The sequence below is a fragment of the Scyliorhinus torazame genome, chromosome 17 (genome assembly GCF_047496885.1).
Source record: "Scyliorhinus torazame isolate Kashiwa2021f chromosome 17, sScyTor2.1, whole genome shotgun sequence".
NCBI classification, from domain to species: domain Eukaryota; kingdom Metazoa; phylum Chordata; class Chondrichthyes; order Carcharhiniformes; family Scyliorhinidae; genus Scyliorhinus; species Scyliorhinus torazame.
This window is the reverse complement of record NC_092723.1, coordinates 188,003,327-188,016,355: the sequence shown is the minus strand read 5'-3', so window position 1 is coordinate 188,016,355 and position 13,029 is coordinate 188,003,327. Positions and strand designations below refer to the sequence as shown.

General features: G+C 47.0%; 1 protein-coding gene across 3 annotated transcripts in view; it reads left to right on the top strand.

Moving 5' to 3' along the window:
• smg1 (SMG1 nonsense mediated mRNA decay associated PI3K related kinase) overlaps positions 1-13,029 on the top strand; it is a 186,950-nt gene that overhangs the window by 156,870 nt on the left and 17,051 nt on the right. For all 3 annotated transcript variants that reach the window (XM_072481861.1, XM_072481863.1, XM_072481862.1), the window contains one exon: positions 1,714-1,820. In XM_072481861.1, coding sequence (XP_072337962.1) covers positions 1,714-1,820 — 107 coding nt within the window. The remainder of the gene's footprint in view (positions 1-1,713; positions 1,821-13,029) is intronic.

Genomic DNA, 13,029 nt, shown 5'->3' with positions numbered 1-13,029 from the left:
CCACCAACAGGAACAGTTTCTTCCAATCTGTCCTGTCAATATTCCACATCGCTTGAAACACCTCTGTCAAATCTCCTGTTAATCTTCTCTTCTCCAAGAAGAACAACATCTCCAATCTTTACACGCAACTGAAGTTCCTCGTTCCTGGAGTCATCCTCTTGAATCTTTTCTGCACTCACTTGAATATGGGCAGCACGGGAGTACAGTGGTTAGCACTGTTGCTTCACAGCACCAGGGTCCCAGGTTTGATTCCCGGCTTGGGTCACTGTGCGGAGTCTGCATGTTCTCCCCGTGTCTGCGTGGGTTTCCTCCGGGTGCTCCGGTTTCCTCCCACAAGTCCCGAAAGACGTGCTGTTAGGTGAATTGGACATTCTGAATTCTCCCTCCGTGTACCCGAACAGGCTCCGGAATGTGGCGACATGGGGATTTCCCCAGTAACTTCATTGCAGTGTTAATATGAGCCTACTTGTGACAATGATAAAGATTATTATTATTATTAATACTACCTTTTTATCAATTTTGGCCTATCCAGAATCTCAACTATCTTCTCTTTTACTATTAGTCAGAGGCAGCATCTCCTTCCTTCGAAAAGACAGGTGCAAAATGCTCATTTAGTACCTCGCCACTTGGTCAATGGTGTACTTCCCCTTTTCGGACCCGAGTCGGCCCCACTCTTTTTACCACCTTTATACTGTTGATATGTTTTTCGAGGACTTTTGATTAGTCTTTGTCAGCTGCCAGTCTCTTGCTGCACCCTCTTTGCTTCTCTTATTTGTTTTTTCACTTTCCCTCCAAACCTTTTATGTTCAGCCTGGTTCTCCGATATATTTCCATGTGCTGTGATTGGGTAAATTACCGGAAAGGCCCTAATTTAGCATAGATTGATATTTAACTGGCATTATTGATTGTATTTGCATATTAGATCAAATTTCTGCTGTATTTCTTGGTATGCAAATTGAAAGGGTTTCCGGTGTGATTGCGCTTACCCGAGTCTAGAGGTCATGGGTTCAAACCCCATTGCAGGACTTGAACACACAACCCGGGTTGACAATTAGACTGCAGCATTGTCAGAAGTGCCAACTTTTGGGTGAGATATTAAATCCAGGCCTTGTCTTATCGTTTGTGTGGGTGTACAAGTGTCCCTGCTCAAAGAGGGGAAGCTGATCGAAACAGATTAACTGGCCAGTTTCTTATTTGTGTGACCTTGCCATTTGCGCACTTGTTGTTTTGTCTGCATAACTGTCTCCACTTCAAAGATATTTGAGATAAGTGCATACTTTTTTTGTGAATTGGCTTTAATCTCGAAGCAAAATTCTGTGGAGCAAGATATCTGGATTAAAAAGAAAATGCTGGAAACACTCAGCGGGTCTGCGAGCATCGCTGGGCAGTGAAACAGTGAATGCTGGAAACACTCAGCGGGTCTGCGAGCGTCGCTGGGCAGTGAAACAGTGTGAATGCTGGAAACACTCAGCGGGTCTGCGAGCGTCGCTGGGCAGTGAAACAGTGTGAATGTTTCAGGTCAGTGATCTGATGAAGGATCGCGACCTGAAAGGCTGACCCTCGCCTGCTTTCACACTCGCTCTCCCTCCTCAAACACTGCTTGGTCCACACATTCACAGCATTTTCTCTTTTGTTTTCCTTCAACCTTTGTTGTGCTTGATAAAATTATGTCTATTTTATGAAAAATTAAAGGCAGGACCTTTTTGCTTTTAGCTGTTCAGGAACGGAATTCCTATGCTGTTAGTGTGTGGAAAAGAGTGAAGGCCAAGTTGGAAGGTAGAGATGTGGATCCCAACAGGAGGATGACTGTTGCTGAGCAGGTACCACATTGTCGTGACTTTCTTGTTTTTAATGATCATCTGTGTTTTTATCGAAAAAATAATTCCAGGGGTGAGGGGCTTCGGCTGGATTGAAAGATTGGAAAAGCTGGGATTGAGAGATTGGAAATGCTGGGATTGTTCTATTTGAAGAAGGGTTGAGAGGAGATTTGATGGAGGTATTCAAAATCTTGAGGGGTCTGGATGGAGTGGAGAGGGAGACACTGTTCCCAATTGTTGAAGGGTCGAGAACCAGTGGACGTCACTTGAAAGTAATTGCCAAACTAAGCAACTCAGACCCGAGGAAAAACGATTTGATGCAGTGAGTAGTTAGTTTATAGAATGCACTGTGAGAATGTGGTGGAGGGAGGGTCATTCAAGGCTTTCAAGAGAGAGTTGGATTATTTGAAGAGAAAAATCCCGCTGAGCTAGAGGGAAAGGACCTGGGTGTGAAATCGGACGAGGTTAGTTACACCCATAAAGATCCAGGACAGAACCAAATGGCCTCCTTTTGTGTTGTAAACATTCTGCGATTCTGTCTATCCAAAGTACAGCAACTGCTGTTTTCGCTTCTGTACTGCTTTTAAAATTGAAGCCTGCCCAAGATACTTGAAGAGAAATGGACATCAAATAATAGTGAACGGTCGTGACCAAAAACTTGGCTGAAGAAATGGATTCATGAGTTTTCCCACAGTGGATAAAGAGCGCAGGTGTTTGTGGGAAAGTGTTCCAGAGAGCGGTGCTTGTTTTGGCAAAAGGCCCCACCACCAAGAGTACACAGGTAAAGGTAAAGTCCCCACAGTCCCAGATGACCATAGGCTGCTTTCCCCTTTGAGGGGCAGAGCTGACTGGTGGTGGTTCAACCTGAGGATCTCCACACCTCGGGCGAGGGTGGGGCCTTCATGGAAGAAAAGAGAGACTATACAGGAGGCCAAAGGTGGAGAATTGAATGTCAAATTAGCAGGGGTGGTTGCAGAGGTAAGCTGGTTTAAAGCTGTCTAGGAGTTTCTTAATGGAAACGAGCACAGAGATTCAGTGGAGATTGACCAGGAAAGGATTTGAGGAGACAGTACATGGAGCAGGAGAGGATGAGGATTTTGAGGAGATAGTACATGGAGCATGAGAGGATTTTGAGGAGACAGTACATGGAGCAGCAGAGAATGAGGATTTTGAGGAGATAGTACATGGAGCAGAAGAGGAGGAGAGGATTTTGAGGAGATAGTACATGGAGCAGGAGAGGATGAGGATTTTGAGGAGACAGTACATGGAGCATGAGAGGATTTTGAGGAGATAGTACATGGAGCAGGAGAGGAGGAGAGGATTTTGAGGAGACAGTACATGGAGCAGGAGAGGATGAGGATTTGAGGAGACAGTACATTGAGCAGGAGAGGATGAGGATTTTGAGGAGATAGTACATGGAGCAGGAGAGGATGAGGATTTTGAGGAGACAGTACATGGAGCATGAGAGGATTTTGAGGAGATAGTATATGGAGCAGGAGAGGATGAGGATTTTGAGGAGACAGTACATGGAGCAGGAGAGGATGAGGATTTTGAGGAGATAGTACATGGAGCAGGAGAGGATGAGGATTTTGAGGAGATAGTTTATGGAGCAGGAGAGGATGAGGATTTTGAGGAGATAGTACATGGAGCAGGAGAGGATGAGGATTTTGAGGAGATAGTACATGGTGCAGGAGAGGATGAGGATTTTGAGGAGATAGTACATGGAGCAGGAGAGGATGAGGATTTGAGGAGACAGTACATGGAGCAGGAGAGGATGAGGATTTTGAGGAGATAGTACATGGAGCAGGAGAGGATGAGGATTTTGAGGAGATAGTATATGGAGCAGGAGAGGATGAGGATTTTGAGGAGATAGTACATGGAGCAGGAGAGGATTTTGAGGAGATAGTACATGGAGCAGGAGAGGATGAGGATTTTGGGGAGATAGTACATGGTGCAGGAGAGGATGAGGATTTTGAGGAGATAGTACATGGAGCAGGAGAGGATGAGGATTTTGAGGAGACAGTACATGGAGCAGGAGAGGATGAGGAATTTGAGGAGATAGTACATGGAGCAGGAGAGGATGAGGATTTTGAGGAGACAGTACATGGAGCAGCAGAGAATGAGGATTTTGAGGAGACAGTACATGGAGCAGCAGAGAATGAGGATTTTGAGGAGATAGTACATGGAGCAGGAGTGGATGAGAGGATTTTGAGGAGATAGTACATGGAGCAGGAGAGGATTTTGAGGAGACAGTACATGGAGCAGGAGAGGATGAGGATTTTGAGGAGACAGTACATGGAGCAGCAGAGGATGAGGAATTTGAGGAGACAGTACATGGAGCAGCAGAGGATGAGGAATTTGAGGAGATAGTACATGGAGCAGGAGTGGATGAGAGGATTTTGAGGAGATAGTACATGGAGCAGCAGAGGATGAGGATTTTGAGGAGACAGTACATGGAGCAGGAGAGGATGAGGATTTTGAGGAGATAGTACATGGTGCAGGAGAGGATGAGGATTTTGAGGAGATAGTACATGGAGCAGGAGAGGATGAGGATTTGAGGAGACAGTACATGGAGCAGGAGAGGATGAGGATTTGAGGAGACAGTACATGGTGCAGGAGAGGATGAGGATTTGAGGAGACAGTACATGGAGCAGCAGAGGATGAGGAAATTGAGGTAGTACATGGAGCATAGAACATAGAACAGTACAGGCCCTTCGGCCCACGATGTTGCACCGAAACAAAAGCCATCTAACCTACACTATGCCATTATCATCCATATGTTTATCCAATAAACTTTTAAATGCCCTCAATGTTGGCGAGTTCACTACTGTAGCAGGTAGGGCATTCCACGGCCTCACTACTCTTTGCGTAAAGAACCTACCTCTGACCTCTGTCCTATATCTATTACCCCTCAGTTTAAAGTTATGTCCCCTCGTGCCAGCCATATCCATCCGCGGGAGAAGGCTCTCACTGTCCACCCTATCCAACCCCCTGATCATTTTGTATGCCTCTATTAAGTCTCCTCTTAACCTTCTTCTCTCCAACGAAAACAACCTCAAGTCCGTCAGCCTTTCCTCATAAGATTTTCCCTCCATACCAGGCAACATCCTGGTAAATCTCCTCTGCACCCGCTCCAAAGCCTCCACGTCCTTCCTATAATGCGGTGACCAGAACTGTACGCAATACTCCAAATGCGGCCGGACCAGAGTTCTGTACAGCTGCAACATGACCTCCCGACTCCGGAACTCAATCCCTCTACCAATAAAGGCCAACACTCCATAGGCCTTCTTCACAACCCTATCAACCTGGGTGGCAACTTTCAGGGATCTATGTACATGGACACCTAGATCCCTCTGCTCATCCACACTTTCAAGAACTTTACCATTAGCCAAATATTCCGCATTCCTGTTATTCCTTCCAAAGTGAATCACCTCACACTTCTCTACATTAAACTCCATTTGCCACCTCTCAGCCCAGCTCTGCAGCTTATCTATATCCCTCTGTAACCTGCTACATCCTTCCACACTATCGACAACACCACCGACTTTAGTATCGTCTGCAAATTTACTCACCCACCCTTCTGCGCCTTCCTCTAGGTCATTGATAAAAATGACAAACAGCAACGGCCCCAGAACAGATCCTTGTGGTACTCCACTTGTGACTGTACTCCATTCTGAACATTTCCCATCAACCACCACCCTCTGTCTTCTTTCAGCTAGCCAATTTCTGATCCACATCTCTAAATCACCCTCAATCCCCAGCCTCCGTATTTTTTGCAATAGCCTACCGTGGGGAACCTTATCAAACGCTTTGCTGAAATCCATATACACCACATCAACTGCTCTACCCTCGTCTACCTGTTCAGTCACCTTCTCAAAGAACTCAATAAGGTTTGTGAGGCATGACCTACCCTTCATAAAGCCATGCTGACTATCCCTGATCATATTATTCCTATCTAGATGATTATAAATCTTGTCTCTTATAATCCCCTCCAAGACTTTACCCACTACAGACGTGAGGCTCACCGGTCTATAGTTGCCGGGGTTGTCTCTGCTCCCCTTTTTGAACAAAGGGACCACATTTGCTGTCCTCCAGTCCTCTGGCACTATTCCTGTAGCCAATGATGACATAAAAATCAAAGCCAAAGGTCCAGCAATCTCTTCCCTGGCCTCCCATAGAATCCTAGGATAAATCCCATCAGGTCCCGGGGACTTATCTATTTTCAGCCTGTCCAGAATTGCCAACACCTCTTCCCTACGTACCTCAATGCCATCTATTCTATTAGCCTGGGGCTCAGCATTCTCCTCCACAACATTATCTTTTTCCTGAGTGAACACTGACGAAAAATATTCATTTAGTATCTCGCCTATCTCTTCAGACTCCACACACAATTTCCCATCCCTGTCCTTGACTGGTCCTACTCTTTCCCTAGTCATTCGCTTATTCCTGACATACCTATATAAAGCTTTTGGGTTTTCCTTGATCCTTCCTGCCAAATACTTCTCATGTCCCCTCCTTGCTCGTCTTAGCTCTCTCTTTAGATCCTTCCTCGCTACCTTGTAACTATCCATCGCCCCAACCGAAACTTCACACTTCATCTTCACATAGGCCTTCTTCTTCCTCTTAACAAGAGATTCCACTTCCTTGGTAAACCACGGTTCCCTCGCTCGACGCCTTCCTCCCTGTCTGACCGGTACATACTTATCAAGAACACGCAGTAGCTGATCCTTGAACAAGCCCCACTTATCCAGTGTGCCCAACACTTGCAGCCTACTTCTCCACCTTATCCCCCCCAAGTCACGTCTAATGGCATCATAATTGCCCTTCCCCCAGCTATAACTCTTGCCCTGCGGTGTATACTTATCCCTTTCCATCATTAACGTAAACGTCACCGAATTGTGGTCACTGTCCCCAAAGTGCTCTCCTACCTCCAAATCCAACACCTGGCCTGGTTCATTACCCAAAACCAAATCCAACGTGGCCTCGCCTCTTGTTGGCCTGTCAACATATTGTTTCAGGAAACCCTCCTGCACACACTGTACAAAAAACGACCCATCTATTGTACTCGAACTATATCTTTTCCAGTCAATATTTGGAAAGTTAAAGTCTCCCATAATAACTACCCTGTTACTTTCGCTCATATCCAGAATCATCTTCGCCATCCTTTCCTCTACATCCCTAGAACTATTAGGAGGCCTATAAAAAACTCCCAACAGGGTGACCTCTCCTTTCCTGTTTCTAACTTCAGCCAATACTACCTCGGAAGAAGAGTCCCCATCTAGCATCCTCTCCGCCACCGTAATACTGCTCTTGACTAGCAGCGCCACACCTCCCCCTCTTTTGCCTCCTTCTCTGAGCTTACTAAAACACCTAAACCCCGGAACCTGCAACATCCATTCCTGTCCCTGCTCTATCCATGTCTCCGAAATGGCCACAACATCGAAGTCCCAGGTACCAACCCACGCTGCCAGTTCCCCTACCTTGTTTCGTATACTCCTGGCATTGAAGTAGACACACTTCAAACCACCTACCTGAACGCTGGCCCCCTCCTGCGACGTCAAATCTGTGCTCCTGACCTCTATACTCTCATTCCCCCTTACCCTAAAACTACAATCCAGGTTCCCATGCCCCTGCTGCATTAGTTTAAACCCCCCCAAAGAGCACTAACAAATCTCCCCCCCAGGATATTTGTGCCCCTCAGGTTCAGATGTAGACCATCCTGTCTGTAGAGGTCCCACCTCCCCCAGAAAGAGCCCCAGTTATCCAAAAATCTGAAACCCTCCCGCCTGCACCATCCCTGTAGCCACGTGTTTAAATGCTCTCTCTCCCTATTCCTCATCTCACTATCACGTGGCACGGGCAACAACCCAGAGATAACAACTCTGTTTGTTCTAGTTCTGAGCTTCCATCCTAGCTCCCTGAAAGCCTGCCTGACATCCTTGTCCCCTTTCCTACCTATGTCGTTGGTGCCAATGTGGACCACGACTTGGGGCTGCTCCCCCTCCGCCCTAAGGACCCGGAAAACATGATCCGAGACATCACGTACCCTTGCACCTGGGAGGCAACATACCAAACGTGAGTCTCTCACGCTCCCACAAAATCTCCTATCTGTGCCCCTGACTATAGAGTCCCCAATTACTAATGCTCAGCTCCTCACCCCCCTTCCCTTCTGAGCAACAGGGACAGACTCCGTGCCAGAGGCCCGTACCCCATGGCTTACCCCTGGTAAGTCCCCCCCCCCACAAGTATCCAAAGCGGTATACTTGTTTCTCAGGGGAACGACCGCAGGGGATCCCTGCACTGACTGTTTTTTCCCAGTCCCTCTTACAGTTACCCACCTATCTCCAATCTTTGGTGTAACTAATTCCCTGAAGCTGCTATCTATGACCCCTTCTGCCTCCCGAATGATCCGAAGTTCTTCCAACTCCAGCTCCAGTTCCCTAACTCGGTCTTGGAGGAGCTGGAGATGGCAGCACTTCCTGCAGGTAAAATCAGCAGGGACACTAACTGCATCCCTCACCTCAAACATCCTGCATGAGGAACATTGCACTCCCTTCCCTGCCATTCCTCTAACTTTCTACCAAGATCTGGCTAACAACTAAATTAAATTTTTATAAAAAATAATAATAATATAATAAAAATATGGTACTTACCTCAGACCAATGGGTTTTATTATTAGGTTAGAGGAGGAGGGCGGGTGGGAGACACTACACGTGTAGTGTCTCGGGTTTCCTCTCCACCAGAATTTATTGGGAGGGTCTTCCCAGAGGTCCGCGGGTCGACTTCCTGATCCCGCCTAAAAAACTAATTTTTAAAAAAAAAAGAAAAATTCTCAGCTCCTGCTGAAATTGACCAACCAGCCAGCTCCACTCCCGCCGAAATCGACTGGCCTGCCCCTGCAAAGAGAAGTGCTTTTAAAGGTTGACTTACCTCCCAGCAACCTCCTTCCGCAATGCTCCCGCTGAAATTGACTAACCAGCTGCTCTCTCGCCGCCGAAATCGACTGGCCTGCCCCTGCAAAGAGAAGTGCTTTTAAAGGTTGACTTACCTCCCAGCAACCTCCTTCCGCAATGCTCCCGCTGAAACTGACTAACCAGCTGCTCTCTCGCCGCCGAAATCGACTGGCCTGCCCCTGCAAAGAGAAGTGCTTTTAAAGGTTGACTTTAAAGCAGGAGAGGATGAGAGGATTTTGAGGAGACAGTACATGGAGCAGAGAGGATGAGGATTTTGAGGAGATAGTACATGGAGCAGCAGAGAATGAGGATTTTGAGGAGATAGTACATGGAGCAGGAGAGGATGAGGATTTTGAGGAGACAGTACATGGAGCAGAGAGGATGAGGATTTTGAGGAGATAGTACATGGAGCAGGAGAGGATGAGGATTTTGAGGAGATAGTACATGGAGCAGCAGAGAATGAGGATTTTGAGGAGACAGTACAAGGAGCAGGAGAGGATGAGGATTTTGAGGAGATAGTACATGGAGCAGGAGAGGATGAGGAATTTTGAGGAGACAGTACATGGTGCAGGAGAGGATGAGGATTTTGAGGAGATAGTACATGGAGCAGGAGAGGATTTTGAGGAGACAGTACATGGAGCAGCAGAGAATGAGGTTTTTGAGGAGATAGTACATGGAGCAGGAGAGGATGAGGAATTTTGAGGAGACAGTACATGGTGCAGGAGAGGATTTTGAGGAGACAGTACATGGAGCAGGAGAGGATGAGGATTTGAGGAGACAGTACATGGAGCAGCAGAGGATTTTGAGGAGACAGTACATGGAGCAGGAGAGGATGAGGATTTTGAGGAGATAGTACATGGTGCAGGAGAGGATGAGGATTTTGAGGAGGTAGTATATGGAGCAGGAGAGGATGAAGATTTTGAGGAGACAGTACATGGAGCAGGAGAGGATGAGGAATTTGAGGAGACAGTACATGGTGCAGGAGAGGATGAGGATTTTGAGGAGGTAGTATATGGAGCAGGAGAGGATGAAGATTTTGAGGAGACAGTACATGGAGCAGGAGAGGATGAGGATTTTGAGGAGATAGTACATGGAGGAGGAGGAAGATTTTCAGGAGACAGTACATGGAGCAGCAGAGAATGAGGTTTTTGAGGAGATAGTACATGGAGCAGGAGAGGATGAGGATTTTGAGGAGATAGTACATGGAGCAGGAGAGGTTGAGGATTTGTGGAGACAGTACATGGAGCAGGAGAGGATGAGGATTTGAGGAGACAGTACATGGAGCAGGAGAGGATTTTGAGGAGATAGTACATGGAGCAGGAGAGGATGAGGATTTTGAGGAGATAGTACATGGTGCAGGAGAGGATGAGGATTTTGAGGAGATAGTACATGGAGGAGGAGGAGGATTTTGAGGAGACAGTACATGGAGCAGGAGAGGATGAGGATTTTGAGGAGATAGTACATGGTGCAGGAGAGGATGAGGATTTTGAGGAGATAGTACATGGAGGAGGAGGAGGATTTTGAGGAGACAGTACATGGAGCAGGAGAGGATGAGGATTTTGAGGAGACAGTACATGGAGCAGGAGAGGTTGAGGATTTTGAGGAGATAGTACATGGAGCAGGAGAGGAAGAAAGGATTTTGAGGAGACAGTACATGGAGCAGGAGAGGATGAGGATTTTGTGGAGACAGTACATGGAGCTGGAGAGGATGAGGATTTGAGGAGACAGTACATGGAGCAGGAGAGGATGAGGATTTTGAGGAGACAGTACATGGAGCAGAGAGGATGAGGATTTTGAGGAGATAGTACATGGAGCAGATGAGGATTTTGAGGAGATAGTACATGGAGCAGCAGAGAATGAGGATTTTGAGGAGACAGTACAAGGAGCAGGAGAGGATGAGGATTTTGAGGAGATAGTACATGGAGCAGGAGAGGATGAGGAATTTTGAGGAGACAGTACATGGTGCAGGAGAGGATGAGGATTTTGAGGAGATAGTACATGGAGCAGGAGAGGATTTTGAGGAGACAGTACATGGAGCAGCAGAGAATGAGGTTTTTGAGGAGATAGTACATGGAGCAGGAGAGGATGAGGAATTTTGAGGAGACAGTACATGGTGCAGGAGAGGATTTTGAGGAGACAGTACATGGAGCAGGAGAGGATGAGGATTTGAGGAGACAGTACATGGAGCAGGAGAGGATTTTGAGGAGACAGTACATGGAGCAGGAGAGGATGAGGATTTTGAGGAGATAGTACATGGTGCAGGAGAGGATGAGGATTTTGAGGAGGTAGTATATGGAGCAGGAGAGGATGAAGATTTTGAGGAGACAGTACATGGAGCAGGAGAGGATGAGGAATTTGAGGAGACAGTACATGGTGCAGGAGAGGATGAGGATTTTGAGGAGGTAGTATATGGAGCAGGAGAGGATGAAGATTTTGAGGAGACAGTACATGGAGCAGGAGAGGATGAGGATTTTGAGGAGATAGTACATGGAGGAGGAGGAAGATTTTCAGGAGACAGTACATGGAGCAGCAGAGAATGAGGTTTTTGAGGAGATAGTACATGGAGCAGGAGAGGATGAGGATTTTGAGGAGATAGTACATGGAGCAGGAGAGGTTGAGGATTTGTGGAGACAGTACATGGAGCAGGAGAGGATGAGGATTTGAGGAGACAGTACATGGAGCAGGAGAGGATTTTGAGGAGATAGTACATGGAGCAGGAGAGGATGAGGATTTTGAGGAGATAGTACATGGTGCAGGAGAGGATGAGGATTTTGAGGAGATAGTACATGGAGGAGGAGGAGGATTTTGAGGAGACAGTACATGGAGCAGGAGAGGATGAGGATTTTGAGGAGATAGTACATGGTGCAGGAGAGGATGAGGATTTTGAGGAGATAGTACATGGAGGAGGAGGAGGATTTTGAGGAGACAGTACATGGAGCAGGAGAGGATGAGGATTTTGAGGAGACAGTACATGTAGCAGGAGAGGTTGAGGATTTTGAGGAGATAGTACATGGAGCAGGAGAGGAAGAAAGGATTTTGAGGAGACAGTACATGGAGCAGGAGAGGATGAGGATTTTGAGGAGACAGTACATGGAGCAGGAGAGGATGAGGATTTGAGGAGACAGTACATGGAGCAGGAGAGGATGAGGATTTTGAGGAGACAGTACATGGAGCAGCAGAGGATGAGGATTTGAGGAGACAGTACATGGAGCAGGAGAGGATGAGGATTTTGAGGAGACAGTACATGGAGCAGGAGAGGATGAGGATTTGAGGAGACAGTACATGGAGCAGGAGAGGATGAGGAATTTTGAGGAGACAGTACATGGTGCAGGAGAGGATGAGGATTTTGAGGAGATAGTACATGGAGGAGGAGGAAGATTTTGAGGAGACAGTACATGGAGCAGGAGAGGATGAGGAATTTTGAGGAGACAGTACATGGAGCAGGAGAGGATGAGGATTTTGAGGAGACAGTACATGGAGCAGGAGAGGATGAGGATTTGAGGAGACAGTACATGGAGCAGGAGAGGATGAGGAATTTTGAGGAGACAGTACATGGAGCAGGAGAGGATGAGGATTTGAGGAGACAGTACATGGAGCAGGAGAGGATGAGGAATTTTGAGGAGACAGTACATGGAGCAACAGAGAATGAGGATTTTGAGGAGATAGTACATGGAGCAGGAGAGGATGAGGATTTTGAGGAGACAGTACATGGAGCAGGAGAGGATGAGGATTTTGAGGAGACAGTACATGGAGCAGGAGAGGATGAGGATTTTGAGGAGACAGTACATGGAGCAGGAGAGGATGAGGATTTTGAGGAGACAGTACATGGAGCAGGAGAGGATGAGGATTTTGAGGAGACAGTACATGGAGCAGCAGAGAATGAGGATTTTGAGGAGATAGTACATGGAGCAGGAGAGGATGAGGATTTTGAGGAGACAGTACATGGAGCAGGAGAGGATGAGGATTTGAGGAGACAGTACATGGAGCAGGAGAGGATGAGGATTTTGGGGAGATAGTACATGGAGCAGCAGAGGATGAGGATTTTGAGGAGATAGTACATGGAGCAGGAGAGGATGAGGATTTTGAGGAGACAGTACATGGAGCAGCAGAGAATGAGGATTTTGAGGAGATAGTACATGGATTAGGAGAGGATGAGGATTTTGAGGAGACAGTACATGGAGCAGGAGAGGATGAGGATTTGAGGAGACAGTACATGGAGCAGGAGAGGATGAGGATTTTGAGGAGACAGTACATGGAGC